The sequence below is a fragment of the Anser anser genome, assembly GCF_964211835.1.
Source record: "Anser anser genome assembly, chromosome: 5".
Lineage (NCBI taxonomy): Eukaryota > Metazoa > Chordata > Aves > Anseriformes > Anatidae > Anser > Anser anser.
Genome location: NC_139725.1, coordinates 11,276,274 through 11,291,998, shown reverse-complemented (window position 1 = coordinate 11,291,998; position 15,725 = coordinate 11,276,274). Strand labels below are relative to the sequence as shown.

Genomic DNA, 15,725 nt, shown 5'->3' with positions numbered 1-15,725 from the left:
CTTGCTTTATGGAATCCAAACCCGTCTCACCTCTACTAAATTATCTCTTGTTCTTTGTGCCCCTCAGAAAAAAAAAAAAAAAAACTATGTACACAGGTTTCCTTTGAGCATCTGCAATGGCACACTGGAGCCACAAACACTGGGAAGACTTGCTTATATAACTGTCCAGGTTTGCATTTACTGGGAAAAAAAATCCTTCCAACAGTGCAATGGTAATAACGATTCCATACGGAAAACTATGCTGAAAACCACATTCAGTAACTACCATGGTGTAGAAAATAGCACTATGTTATGATGCTAATTAGCAGCGTTTCAATTACATATAGTTTTAATATATTTGCTGCTGTACTATTTTGTTGTTCTTTTACAACTCTGAAATACTGAAATTCTACAGAGATTAGTCATTATGGAAATTTCAGTATTAAAATAATTGGCCTTTTATGTATAAACGTGCATTGCTGCTGTAAAATTTCATTAACCCTCCACCAGAGGGCAACATTAGAAAAAAATATTTATATAAATCCAAAGAGCAGTTGCTTTTAGGATACTGCAGCTACAACATGCATTTTCCTCGGGGAGTCTTACTTTTAATATACACTGTTTACAATTTGTCACCAACTAGGCAAGTGAAGGAGCTTAATAATTTTAGGAAAAAAATTGTTTAGAACACAAGTTACACTTTTTTTTTTTTTGTAATTAACAAATGTACAGAAACCTTAAGATTAGTATGAAATATAATGGATATGACTTAGAAAGAAATAACATGCTTTGCTTCTACAATCTAGTGCAAAATGATTAAAGTCAGAAAATTACTGCTAGATTCTGGGAAGAAAACTAACTGTGTTATCAGAATATGCCACGCTCATACCAGTGCTGAAAATACCGCATATCAAGTCTAGATGTTGCACTGGCCTATTGCAATGCAGGAACGCAGAGGACACAAAAGATGTGAAAATAGTAAGTGCTTAAGAGAAAGCAGTCGCTAAGAAATGCCTAATGTGATATAAAATAAGCTGCGCAAGCGAATATGGATATAGAGATAAATACACCTTCCAAATGGACGTTACCCACTTATAGCAAGAGCAGTACTACTTGCAGCTAACGCCCTGCTCCCCAGAAGCGCGGCGGACTGCACCAAGGCCATGTCCTTCGCGCGCCCGGCGGAGCATCGATGCTCGCCCTGTCTCGCCCCAAGTCCCGGGGCGAACGGGGGGGTCCCCACAAGGCCCGTCCGGGGCCCCCCGTTCTCGGGGGCCGGACGGAGGAGGCGGGGGCGCGGCCCCGGGGCGCCCGCGGCGCGGAGTGGGCGCGGCGCTGTCCGCGGTGCTGAAGGGGCGCGGCGCTGTCCGCGGTGCTGAAGGACGGGGCGCAGCGCCCTGCGGGTGCCGCTCGGCGCCGCCGCCGCCTCGGGGCGCGAACCGCGGGTGGGCGGTGGGGCGGTGGGGCGGGAGCAGCGCACAGGCCGGCGCTCCGCGCCTTCCGGCGGCTGTAGCCAAGGGGGAATTTCGGGCTGCCTGCCTACCGCGGCCAACAGCACCCCTCCCCCTCTGGCTTTACAGCCGGGGAAAGCGCCAGCGCCAAACGGAGATTTCTTGGAAACGCTCCCGCGAGGGGGGCTCCGTCCCCTCCCAGCCGGGCATGGCACGCCGCGAGCCCGCCACCTCTGAAGCCCGCGGGGCCGAGGAGACTTTCTGACCGTGCCTCGCAACTCCGCGCTGCCCGGAGAGCCGGGGACTGCCTGTGGCGCTCTCAGCCTCCCGCTCGCTGCCGCACACACGCGCGCTCCCTCGCCCTCGCCCTCTCCCCCCCCGGCTCCGCACGCCGTCTCTCCCTCTCCCTCTCTCTCTCACACACGCGCGCACGCTTTCTCTCCCTCTCCCTTTACCCGGAGGTGCACTGATAGCCATTTCATGAGGGGGGGAAAGTTACGAGATTAAACCAATATGAACCACCGTTGCTCGTAGCGGTGCCCTATCCAGAGCAGAGCAGAATCCAGCGAGCACCCCTGCAGGAATGGAGTCGGTAAAACAAAGGATTTTGACCCCTGGCAAGGAGGGATTGAAGAATTTTGCTGGAAAATCTCTTGGTCAACTCTACAGGTAAGACTGAGATCTATTATAGGAGCCTATTTGCTAGAAATAATCGGAAGCTTTTCTTAACCGTCAGCTGCTGAAGGAGGACGAAGAGGTATGCTTTGGGGAGGTTAGTGGCGGAGGGGCTGGGAGCTGTTTAGATATCGCTGATATAATCTGGATCCTGGAAACTAGTGCTGAAGCTTCTCAATATGGCACCCTCGTAACTTGTCTATCTGATTCGTAGATGGTGTCAGTAAATATGTAGCCAAAGATTACCCCATCTTTCTCGCACAAAAGCAGGACCCTATTTCAAATCATGATCAGCAGACAGCGGCTCCCTGTATTTTTGCTTTGTGTTAATTTTGAAATGTAGTCGCAGGATCTTTATCGCTGCCCTTACGAATCATTAAAAAATAATAATAATAATCTTTCCGAGTTTCGATTAGTCTTGTCCCTTGTGTAATGTGTCGTCAGAGGAAGATAAACACGGAGATGTATAAATAATTGATACCCGAACGATTTTTTTCTTCTGAAGCTGAAACATATAGATGGATGTGTTTAATTATTTATCCATCTGCATTGAGAAGCATCCACTTGTCTTACAAAAGTAATGCACAACTGCAATTGCTAAACTCATCGGCATCACAGTATGTTTCTCTGTGTACAGGTTTCTACCATCTTTAAGCTCTGTACGCACAGATAAACAGACACAAATCCGCGCATCCATAAAAGGGGTATGTACTAAAGTTGACACATCGTACCCCATCCAATCTAGTGACTTCAGTGACCTCCAGGACGTTTGAGAATAGCCTGTGAAAATCCAATGTATTTTCGATCGCCCCCTGTGCCAGAAATTAGCCCTAAGTTTCCCCGAATTACAGATTAAAGCTAACTGCGGATTTATCTGCCTATTGTAGGTCACGTAAAAGTCTTTTTTCCATACCTATGCGGCAGTATTGGGCACAAGCACAAGGCTGGTCCACAGCATGAGTCACAACTTCTGCTGCCATTTTCGGGGAAGGGGAAATATCAGCAAAGTGATAAGACAAAATTACAATTTTCATTTTAGCAGGAAAGGTACAATTTTGAAAAGCCGAAAGAACAACTAAACCCAACTACAACATAGTGAAAACCCTACATTTCATCATCCTATTTAAACCATCTTCAGTAATCAGAAAAATAAAAAGGAATAACAGGTAATCAGAGAAGCTGCTTAAAAATATCATTAAGGAAACAAACTCTTTTTTTTTTTTCCCTAAAAGACTCTTCAAAATATAAATGAAACAAACGAACATGGGTACTGTTTTTTATATTGTACAGTGAGTAATGGAGAAAGGGTTTGTATTTTGCAGCAAAATTCCGTTTGAACTCCCCCGTTAATAAACAAATACACCATTTACTATTTTTTTTTTCCAAGGCACAGGACTGAACTATTTTTTTTTCCTATTCTAAGAATTAAAATAGTTTTCACGTCCCTTACACCTTAGCGTCTTACCGCAGATAAGTCCATTCGGTGAGAAGACACTTCTACATCATTCTTTATTCACACAAACGAATTTTTTAACTTAAGAACACTGTGCTGCATTTTATTTACAACTTTAAGACAGTAAAAAAAGTATGCGGTCTTAAAGCATGGAAATAATTCTCCCAGCAAAGAAAAAATCGTCACGATGTTAAATGAGTAACTATTAGCGAAAATCTCTGCATTTGCTCCAAAACACAGAGAACATTTTGAGCCTGATTCTGCTAATTCTTGCTGCCCCATTAGCCAGATGAGTTAACCTCAAAAAGAAGCTCCTCGGAGGAGAACTTCTGAGGTGAGAAAACACTCCTACAGTGGGGTTAGGGCAGTGCCAGGAGAGTGCCGAGTGTTGGGAAATGATCACGTACTCGCTTCTCAAGAGGATGGAGCTGGGATGGAAGCGGTTAGTGTTTCTGTCCTTTAAACATCTCAGTGACTGCAAAAGAAGGTTAAGAGATTCAGCATGGGGCACCTGCTTGATAAACCCGATCTTTCGTATTATCCACACGATGTTTTTAAAGCTTTTCCACCAAAGAAGAGATGCAATGTTCTAAGTCACCTTTCTTGAATGACAGGGTTGGTGCTTTATTTAATTTCTTTTTTTTCGGCATTTTTCTGTTGATCGGAAATGGCTGCAAACAACCGGTTCCCTTCAGATTCCTGTACACTGGTTTCTCGGAGATAGGATTCCGTGTAAAAACAAGGAAGTGGGAGCGATGAGGTCGAGGTTAGAGCTGAGCGGGAAAGGTGAAACCTGCCCAGAGATCACGCACCGCAACATGTCGCTGAGCAGATGCGATCTTTTGCAAAGACTTCTCCGGAGATGTCAGTTCTCCAAAGACAGTCATGTTTTCTTTCACTGCATGTGACAGCCATTTTGCAAATCTAAAATAAGGAGCAATATCGCCCCCCCTACCCCTTCTGTTACTATATCTTTTGTTCCGAGACCAGAAGCAAAATGCACACCAAGCCCGGTCCCCTTGGTGTTTCTGGTACAGCAACGAGAGAATAAAACCTTCTCCAGAAGACTGCTTTAGTTTCCAGCCTATGCCTCTTGGGCTACCCAACATGGCGCCTCTGCAGTGGTTACAGATGATGTCTTCTTAATGCGCCCTACATATTTAAGCAGAAGCCTTTAATGATAGATGAGCAATTCTCAGCTAGAGCTCCTCCCTGGGTTTCTGCGGCGGGGCGGCGGGGGGAGCTGGGGATGACTAATCGTGACTCCCACAGGTCACAGCTGAAGAACGGCTGAAGGTGAACGGAAAACAAGGAGTAAACACTCAAATCGAGCCAAGGCCAGCCAAAGGGGCGGGGGGAGCGGTGAACTTAAGCCTCCGGCTGCCCGAGGTAGCCGTGCATTCAGCCAGGGCGGCAGGGCTGGCTCCGGAGTTTGACTTTCCCTTCTTGTGTCGGGCAGAGTCCTAGAGAAGCGGCAGAAGCCCGGGGACACCATCGAGCTGACAGAAGATGGGAAGCCCATGGAAATGCCCGAGAAGAAAGCCCCGCTCTGCGACTGTACCTGCTTCGGGCTGCCCCGGAGGTACATCATTGCCATCATGAGTGGACTGGGATTCTGCATTTCCTTCGGGATCCGATGTAACTTGGGAGTGGCCATCGTGGACATGGTCAATAACAGCACCATACACCGAGGAGGAAAAATTATTAAAGAGGTGGGAACCCTTCCCCCGTAACTCCTCTGGCCTCTCGGTACAATTCCCAGCCCCAGGTCAGGCACTCGAGCGCAGCCGAGCCAGGCTCCGCCGCTCTCGGGGCGCTTTCCCCGCCTCGGGCCCGGCCCCGCGGCGCTCCCCGGCCCCCCCCGCGGCTCTGCCCGGCCCCGCCGCCGCCCTTCGCATCCCGCTGCAGTAGGGGATGTGCTTTTCACCGACTGTTCCTATTTTTCCCTTTCATTTCCCAGCCCAAAGCCCTTTTGCGGTACAATTTACGGGCAGATATTTTTATTTTTTTCCTTTGTCGCACACAACCTCGAAAAACGCAGATATCTCGTAAAATAACTGTAGGGAAGGGGGAAGGAGGACAGCGAACAACCGACCGCAAGCGGATGTAACGGAGCCGGGGAGGTTGTGAAGGAATGTTTGAAAACACCGGGATGGAAGGATTTGCGTGGAAAAGGCGTCAAATGCCGAGGCTCGCTTTGAAGCGGCTCGGAGCAAGGGGGACAGGAGGAGGCGCTGGGAGCCTGGGGGGCAGGAGGAGGCGCAGGGAATTTGGGGGGCAGGAGGAGTGTTTGCGATGGGGAGAGGGTCGCACCCCGGGCCGAAGCTGCCGCGGGTGCGCGCGTTATCCCGGCCCGATGACAGCCTTCCTCTGCTGTTTCTCTTCTTCTCTCCCGGTCCCTTGCGCTGGAAGAAAGCGAAGTTCAATTGGGATCCCGAAACAGTTGGCATGATCCACGGCTCTTTTTTCTGGGGATACATAATCACCCAAATCCCCGGCGGGTATATCTCGTCCCGACTGGCAGCGAACAGGTAACGGCGGCCCCAAACCTCCCCGCGTTTGCCCCCGCGGGCAGCCGGCCCCGTCCCAGTGACAGGCGCTGTGCAGGAGCAGGGGGGCCCGAGGGGGGGGGGGGGGGGGGGGGGAAGCTGGCGGGGTGCTCTGCTCGGGCATGGGGGGCCTCTGAGCTACCTGCCGGAGAGGGCCGGGGGGGCGCGGAGTTCCCTCTCCCCGTAAAAAAAGTTGGCTGGGGAGGTTGTGGCGACGCCAGTCGAAGACCCGCATTCAGAGGCAAGCCCGGAGGTTCGTTATTGCTTCAAAGCTTGAAAGATATTTTTTTTTCCATTACCGAACGAAAGAATTTTATGATTTTTTTTTTTTTTCCTATGAAAAGGAAAAGCATCGGCAGGAATTTTCCATTAACACAAATGAATTTCGAATGGTCGAAAAACATGTTTCAATGAGACCTACACAATGAAAGGAAAGTGCAGATGGTGGGGGGACTTAAGGACTCGTTTCTATGGTGTCTGGCAATTTTTCAAGCACCCAGGGTGCGATTCTACCTGTTAATTAAATCCGCTGAGTATTCAAGACACATGAGGCTTTCACATCCACACTTAATGCCATAGGCTCCTCGTTCGGAGAAACAGCAAAGGTCCTAGTGCCACTCTTCAAAACAATTACAAACTAAGTGCAAATGGATACTAAGATCAGCAATATATACCTTTAACTCTTCTCAGGAGTGTGCAACATCAAAGGTAGGATAGATTGCCTGGGGAGAAAGCTGGCTTGTATTTGCTGGAGAAAGAGGGGAGCTATGGCAAAAGACTCTCCAAAGGAAATACCTTTTAGACAGATGCCTACATTAACAATAACGAGCATTTACTAATGGGCAGGTCCTCCAGAACTGGGATAACTCTAACGTCCCTCCCTTGGCAAATAAAACCAGAACACATTTATTAGACTGGTGTGTCCATTGTCTGTCAGTTTACGAGTGCCAGCTTTTTGACAATGGTTCGCAAACGTAAAAGGCTACTGCAAACAACAATTAACAGCTCGCTAGAGGGCTCCTCCTTTGACCGTTTTTGCATCTTTGCACAGTCTGTAACTCTTGAAGATTAACAGGAATTTTGCTTAAAACTGCAGGATTTTACTTAGAGAAACAAAAGTCTGTCCTCATTTGCCCTAGCAATGTCCTTAATTTACATCAATCCAAATGTAAAATGGTGTAACTAGAACGATTTGCAAGACAATGGCTTGGACATCCCCAGGAAAACTCGGTAGTACAAACACACTACCTGGCACAGGTGTGAATCAAACTTCTCTTCATGAACATTTACACCAGTGAAAGCAGACCAGATCCAGTTGTTAACTTGGATGTACTTTAACTCAGCAATTTTATAGATGAGTGATTAGTTATTAGCACTGTGAAAGCCTAAGAGACAACTCCCACACAAGGCAAATGACCATGTAAACCACAGATTTAAACATGGAACTACCTGTTACATGCCAGCCAGTAGATGCAAATAGTCAAATACGGATAGCGGTTGTGATTTATATTTAGTCTGCAGATAAAACAATGGCATAGAATGGAGAGCTGAGTTGTGGTTGGAATAACAGGGCACTGAGGCCAAACCCCAAGTTAGTTCCTGAATGCTACAAACAGATTTTGACATCTACATGGTCAGCTCGAAATAAACAGAATGACAGGAAGGTTAAGCGGCACACAAAATAGGGTGGAAAGCTTGATGTCCATACCTTTCCCAAGAAATCCTGCATCAGAACAAGTCCGAGCAGTGGGTACATAGGTTTAGAAGCCTACAGTACCATTAGAATATGAGCTACTATAAAAGCCTCTGTTGTTTTACACATGCTCCAGCCTCAGGTGGTCCCTTCACCCTGTGATGGACAACAGCCAAGTAACATTTTGTTTGTTTGTTTTAATCCTCACTGAATATCTTTGTGCTATCAGTGCTTTCCTTTACATTCACAGCAAGTCTGAATTCATACAGAAAAACTAATTTCAGGTGTCCTTCACATAAAAAAAAAAAAATAATAGTCTCTAGACTAGCATAACCAGATTCAAGGCAATCCATGAGAAACAGCCTTGAGCTGAAGAAAAATGGAGATTTTCAACAGGGAGAATGATTCATTCCCTGGGAGTGAAGGAGATAATGATTACATTGGAAAGATAGCATGAATGAAAGAAAAATTGCCTCCCGACTGCCAAGAGTGTCATGGAAGGAAACTGGGAAGAGGGTCAAGGTCTGTTTTGTGAGTTTAATTTGCTGTTGACAGGGAGTTGTAGAATGTACAGGACAGAGTTTGCTTGACATAAAGATTCAGTCTAGCAACCAGTTATAGAGATTGGGTTGACATAGCTTGAATGTGTCACTAAGGTATAACACGTGGAAGAAATGACCCTCCTGTGGTATCAAGTAAACCTTTCTACACACAATGCATTAATTCCAAGCTGGGCAGGATCCCTTTATCTTGATCCTGCCCCTGTCCTAAAACGTTTATTGCCTATAAAGAATTAGCAACACTGCGTTGCTGGGAACTCTCTAACATTTTATTTTTTTTCCCCAATAATTGAGTCTCTCAATGGGTAGCATTTTACTGACATCCTTTGCTAATTGTACAACTCAAGGCTTCTGCTGCATAGTTATTCTGCTCTGCCTTGACCCACTACTCTTGTCACACACAGCTCTCCATTACTTCTAGCAGATCAGATTTAGTGATTTACAGATTTACAAGTAGTAAATGGACTTTCTCAGGAATTTGTGCTTGCTAGCTTGGGTCTCACTTTATCTCATTTTGTGTAACTGATAATTTTGTTATAGTCTTTTCAGCCCAACTCTAGGAAAAATGCTTTATTTAAAAGAGATATATTTACACTGCTATAGTTCCAACAAGATCAAACAAAAATGTCTTTCAAAATTGCAGAGAACATTCAGAAATACCTCTCCTGTACTCTTACCTCTCAGGTGATCAGGAGAAGTTGGGCTAGTGCATTGCAAAGGCTGGTGCTCCTGAACAGTTTCAACCTCTGTTAACTTCTGTAGCAGTAGGGGACATTCAGAACATTGCAAGACAACATAATTTTTCAAAAGATATGGGTTGGGCCTCAGGTGTCCCCTCATTTGCAATCAGTGAAACTTTAAACTTGCATCCTTTGAGCAGTGTGTGAAAATAGCAGAGAATTTCCTGTTGCTACAAGGCTGGAGACCTCTCCTCCCAGAGGAGGACCTGCCTCTGGAAGGTGCTGGTACAAAATCACTACACAGGCAACCACAGTAGGCTGGAGGAACAAAGGAAGCCCAATGTGGCGTCCCATGGGTAGGGTTTATCACAGCTATACCATTTCTCAGGGCTAAGTTCTCAATGAACAATCAATTTTGTCAACGATAAAACATTATACAATGAGCAGAGTACTGAGGCATTTTCTAGTAGTTTAGAGAAGGCATTTTGTCACATGGACATCCAAGTTTGCAACTGATCTAGGTTATTTCTCATACCTGAACTTTTGTAGGACTTTATACTAAAAACAATGTCCTTCTCTCCTGTGCAGGGAGCAGCAATACATTGGGAGTGGAATTAATGGCTCCTGCAGAGATGTTTCTCTAAATATCTTTATCAGGAGAAAATTAGCCATGATTCAGAGGTTTTGAGACCATAGGGGCAAGAACACATGGGCAGATTCCAGATACAAGTCCAAAATTATATAAATGTTTATTGGTTACAACCCATTCTGGTTAGTAATAGTAAAGCTTTCTCACAGAAGAGTGAATAAATAGTGAGACTATTTTTTTGAGATTTCTGGGGATTCAGTGTAATGTTTTTCACTAGTTACAATGGATTTTCACTACTGTGAGTGGGATTTTCATGAAGAGGGAACTGAGTTGCTTTTGCATTTTTTATAAGTATTTTTCCTTGAAAAAAAATCAAGAAAACTTGAAAACTCAAGTGTGATGTACTAATATCATGTATCCACGACTATTTAATCAGCTGAGCTATTACTCATAATGGCAGTTAATGCCATTTAAGAGCACAAAGAACATCCCATTTGAATGCTTTTAAACTATAGGTTTGAATGTCAGCCTTAGAGTGGCTCCCACCAGAGGGGCTATCATTATACAATTACCATGAGATGTGAACAGAAACAGTATGAAATGCTGACAGTCTTCTAACCCCACTGAGTCTTAATTTCTACTTAGGTCATGAAAAGAACTTTAGCTGGAGCTAATCGGACATCACCTTATCATGACAAATTCAGAACAAACATACAAACTAAACACTAACAACAATCATTCTCATATGCTGAAATTCCTTTAAAAAAAGAAAAAGAAATTTGTGGTTTGGCAGTTCAACTGTCTTTCCAAATTTGATTTAAGTGGAATGTGAAGGCCAAGATATTCAAATGTTTTAAAACAGTTCAAGGAATGCAAAATTATGATATGAAATTCAGAAACAACATTTAAAAAATACATTATTTTGTAGTCTCTTAATGATTATATTGTAAGCAGGTTTGGATGTTTTGATGCTTTGAAATCACTGTCAGCATACAGTCTGGAAACTGGTGCAGATTTTCTTGCCTTTGAGCTCCTCCAAGAGGATCTATACTGTTTAACAAAGCAAGTGAGTTAGGAAGCACTTAAAACCTCAGGTGTATTTTATCACTCCCAAAACATGCTTTTCTCTGCCTGTATACTGTATGGGGACCCCAGATTACTTGGGATGTTTGCCTAAGTCATCATGTGGTGTGATGGAGCCCCTTCTCTTTGTGTTTTGCACAACCAAGTGGGTGCCTGTAATTGGAAAAGTGATATATTTCATGCTGGTAGACTATAAAGATTAACGTGCTAGTGTTTATGAACACTTCAAAGATTTAGACACTATTATGATAGTGCTGAGTAGTCCTTAAGCAAGATCTACGGAGATGTTGACATTTCTTCAGCCATTTCAGAAATACGTATAAATGCTGATAAACTTATGGGTGCAAAATGGACCAGGCAATCAGTAGATATATTAAAGATCACTTGGTAAGCTGGGTTATGTTAAAAATAATACACATGAGGCTTAAGTGCAAGTAACATCGGGGAATGGGAAACTACCCTGGGAAGCTATGACACTGGGTGGGTTCCTAAGCCATTCAGTTCCAGAAACCTGTCATGAGCTTCCAACAAGATGCTCTATTAGGGAAGCTGATATAATCCTGGGATATGTATATTGCTGTATTTAGGGCAGTCAGTGTATTTAGGTCAATGGAAATGACCATGGATTGTTGCAGGTAATTTGAGTACATGCATATTAAGATTAAAAATCAGAGATGGGATGTGGAAGGGTCACAAAATTACATGAAAGATTGAATATAATGTCATATAGTGAAAGAAATAGCAAGAACTATGTATTCAGTATATCAGTATATCAAAAAGAATACTTGGAGGTAATTTGATTTTAAAATATACAATTAACTCCTCTGGAAAAAAATCCTAGGCATAAATGTGTGTTTTAGAAAGACATAGAATGTAGAAAGATATAACAAGAATCAGTAAGCAAAAGCCAGATTGAAAAAAAAAACCATAAATGTTAGTAATAACGGCTAGCACTGGAAAATTACATGCTGAATTCTTCTCTTTTGGGTGTTAGATTACTTTTTTGAAAATTGTATTTTAGCTGCTACAAATAAATGCTTTCAGTACAGGGATAATTAGGTGAAATATAAGAGATAATTAAGCAAAATATAAGGTCTAATGTCACAGAGAATGTCAGGCTAGATGAACTAATATTTTCTTGGGCTTAGCATTATTCATTTGTTCTGTCATTAACCTAGAAAAACAACAATTTTATTTAAATTAATATTTCCTATTCCACATTTGTCCAATGAAAAGCTGCAACTGTCTGAATAAACCTCCTGCTGTGCTGTCACATGCATATGGAAAGGTACCAGGCTATACTGTTTTTCACCACCTCACCTCAGGATAATTTAAATACAGTTATATTTTAACTTTTGACTCATCCTTTTTAAAATTCTTTAAAAAACACACTGGAGATCTGTAATAAAACCATTGTCCTATCAAAAGCAATACCAAAATGCCATGGCAGGATTTCCTCACTGATCACAGTTAGGAAGTTAACAGGTTAAATACTTACCATAAATCAGCAAAGATTCTCTGAAATTAATGGGTCACTGTTAATGGGTCATACAGGCTAGGGAATTCATTCCCAAGAAAACATATTTAAAATACGAATGCAGTTTTTGACTGTACATGCCAAACACTGTTTCAAAAATAGATCTGTAATAATCACAGACTCTTTTTGGTAAAACAAAACTGGCTATTTTAGCTCATCTGTGTATCCTTAAGCATTAGAACTCTCATACATAAAGACCTACGGAAAACAGAATAGAATGAAAATTTTTAAAAAATGTAAGTCACATTCTAATTCTATGATAATGACTTATATTTCTCATTATCTATTAAACCACAAATCCTTGTACTATTCACATTAAGGATCATCCTTACAGAATTACTCTGAATTTCTCTGCAACCTAATTATCTCGCATCTCTGTTAACTCTTCATCATTGTCACATTCTAACCTGAATGAAAATATATAAATCAACCTTTCACTTCAAATTCTTTTTTGTTTTTAAAGTGCCATTCATCTTGTTATTAAGGGCTAAATCCTTGTGCCCAGCAAGTAATCTGATAGGATTATTTCCATGAATAACCTGAATGATATTTCAGACAACTATATGTCAGAGCATTTCATCTCAGAGTCCCAAAGATTTTCACAGAAAGTGTGTCATTTGTGTATCAGTGAAATTATAATACCTTTCTCCTTAATTCACTCAGTCCTAATGACAGCAAGCATGAAATACATAAGCTAAGTATTGGTTTAGAAATAGAAGTACAAAGATTTCCTGGATCTTTACATCTTCACATTTTCCTGTAGGTAGAGATACTGTGTGAGGTTTGTTTCTTTTGCAAACTATATATAGCTCACAGCATAACCAGGGAATGATTAGACAAGAGCCAGCTTCTGAACCTCTGATGATAGAAGCTGACCTTGCACTGTATGAAAGAACCCTTGCTGTTGTACTTGCCAGTTCCACCTTTCACATCCAGTTCAAAACCCTGCAGATTAAACTGGGCTATGAACCCAGGCACTGCTATTTGGTTCGTCTGTTTCCAGCCAAAGGAGCCAATATTGAGCAAAAAAGCAAGACGATTTTGTCACCTTGCTGTATTGCAGGGTGTTGTAAGCACCAGCCACTGCAAGGAGGGGACTGGGGAGACATCTATGGGCGGCTGGTCCTGCTGCTCCCTCTGCCATATGGCTTGGGGTCTTTCCATTTTTCTGTCATGAATGATGAAGCTGTTTTCACAATTTAATGATGCAACAAGGGATTTGGATGGGGGTTTTGGTTGATAAAAGGGGGCCTCAGATGTGTGACAAAAATTAATAATGTATCCAAGCCCTTATTATACTAGATTAGATGGCGGGAGGTCAGCTTTTACATATTAATGCTTCATGAAGGGCTTATAATAGGATTTAGTATGAAGGGCACATAGACACATTCCCCTCCTCCCTTGTACACATATGAATGAAAATAACCTGTTTTATCACATTTCTAAATAGACAAATAAAGCTGCTATACTATGGCTTCTGGCCACAGACTATTATGAAAGAGGATTGGTTTTAAGCGATTCTCTCACAAAGCACATTCAGTCTAAGACTGGCACTTGGGAATAAGTGTACCTCTCTAATGTCAAAGGTATCTTATTCTATCTGTTTTGCTGGGCAGCTGAGTTCATCAACCACTCTAATATTCATGGCATAGTCCCAGCTTTGTTAGCCCTGTGCCATTTTATGCAAATTGAGGGCCCAATTCAGAAAACAAAACAAAACAAAACACTACATCCTGTCTATCATTCAAGAAGCCATAAGCTGTCAGGATGGGCATTTCAGATGAATATGTCTACTGTATGGGGGTCAACAGAGTCATCAGAAAATTAGTCTATACTATAGAAAAGTTAGAGTGATGATATAATGTCACAGAATAGCTAAATATTGTCTCCTCATAGTGGGTTCAATTTCTCCTAATCCATTTCAAATAAGCAAACAGAAACAGAAAATATCCCAAGAAGGGTAATCAGCATGATAACAAAGTGAAAAGACAACAAGAGTAACAGAAACATTATCAGGATTATTTAGCTCACAAAGAACACGAATGAGTGACATGAAAGGGACATACTTAATAAACATGAGTTTAAGTAATGTAAATATTCCAAATGAGTGGCTACTTACAGTTTGCAGTCAAGAAGGTAACCACTGAAGCATGGGGAAACAGCTGGAAAAATATAAACAGTTGTCACAATATATTACAGAGGAAAAATGATCTTTTCAGAAGTCAGTAAGAGCATTGTTTACATTTGCATAAATTGAAAGCAAGTAAACCACCATTAATGATGTTAACTATGGAGGGTCCAAGCAAAACTCAAGCAGTAACATTGTAGGCTAAAATACTACGTTCTCTGGTGCTGAGAAGCACCTGTGTTACACGAGGTGGATTTTTGGAACTATTAGGATATAGGATAGTAGTGATCATAGATGATAATATCCTCAAGATACTAAATCCAGGAGTAATTTCAGGACTAAATATAACAATTTCAGAATTTGACTCTGCTTATTCAGATACAGCTAACAAGAGAAAGGTTACATCTGAAATTGGGACTTATTTTTGCATTCCCTCCTCCATTGATCTAAATCCTTTGATCTCATGTTTCTGATGAAATCTGAAAATTTGCCGTCTGTAGGAAAGTTGCCACACAGTTTAGATACAATTACAACAGATGAATTCAGAACAAGCTTATAAAGAAAGCTTATTTATCGAGATAATATCATCCAGATATATCAATACTGTTAAAGAACTTTGCTCCCAGTTCCCTCCCACGTCTTGGGCCTCCAGAATCCCTACTGCACTTATGATACCTCAAAATCAGGGTCCTGTTCACTGGGGAATATCTAATCCCCTCTGAAACAAAATCCATGTGCGTTCCTGACAGAGTTAATTCCAGACACTTATTGCAACAGACATCCTTAATCACCTCTACCTGCTTTGGTACTCCACCCCAATACACTACATACACTGGATTTCACGCTACAAAATGTTATTTAGGTTGTCTGCATAAAAAATATTAATGTCACCATCCCTTTGCTCTGAAGGAATCCACATTTAACCTGAGCAGTAGGGATGCAGATATCCGTAACGTGTAGTCTCTATGTCACAAAACACTTCACAAAGCAATACAGATAAAGCCTCTGCGTCTAGTACATAGCAATTATCATCCCAGCCAGATCCACAAAATATTTTAAAGCTGATTTATTTTATAGGTGTATTATATGTCTCAAAATCAACAGAGACAGTTATGAATCACAGCCTAAGACCTGGAACACGGTTAGGTAATTTGAATGAGATGGTCTTGGTTTGAAACACGATCTAGCAGATTACATATTTAAAGAGCAAGCCAACCCAAAGCTAATGAGCTAGAAGGAATGAGTCTGTGTTTTATCCAGACATCTATGGATATAATGAGCTGTAAAATGAAACCACAGGTTTGAGAGATTCCCCAGTAGAATTCAAACAGGAGAGAGAGAGGGTTAG

At 42.3% G+C, this 15,725-nt stretch overlaps 1 protein-coding gene and 1 long non-coding RNA gene across 2 annotated transcripts in view; one reads left to right on the top strand and one right to left on the bottom strand.

Annotated features, from left to right (window-relative positions):
* LOC310900310 overlaps positions 1-15,725 on the bottom strand; it is a 184,719-nt gene that overhangs the window by 49,731 nt on the left and 119,263 nt on the right. Inside the window, exon 3 of the long non-coding RNA XR_014585004.1 lies at positions 14,369-14,411. This is a non-coding gene — a long non-coding RNA (uncharacterized lncRNA). The remainder of the gene's footprint in view (positions 1-14,368; positions 14,412-15,725) is intronic.
* Positions 1,333-15,725, top strand: part of SLC17A6 (solute carrier family 17 member 6) — a 33,546-nt gene continuing 19,153 nt past the window's right edge. The window contains exons 1-3 of the mRNA XM_083838074.1: positions 1,333-2,099; positions 5,018-5,270; positions 5,971-6,089. Of these exons, the coding sequence (XP_083694200.1) occupies positions 2,014-2,099; positions 5,018-5,270; positions 5,971-6,089 (458 nt within the window). The 5' untranslated portion in view covers positions 1,333-2,013. The remainder of the gene's footprint in view (positions 2,100-5,017; positions 5,271-5,970; positions 6,090-15,725) is intronic.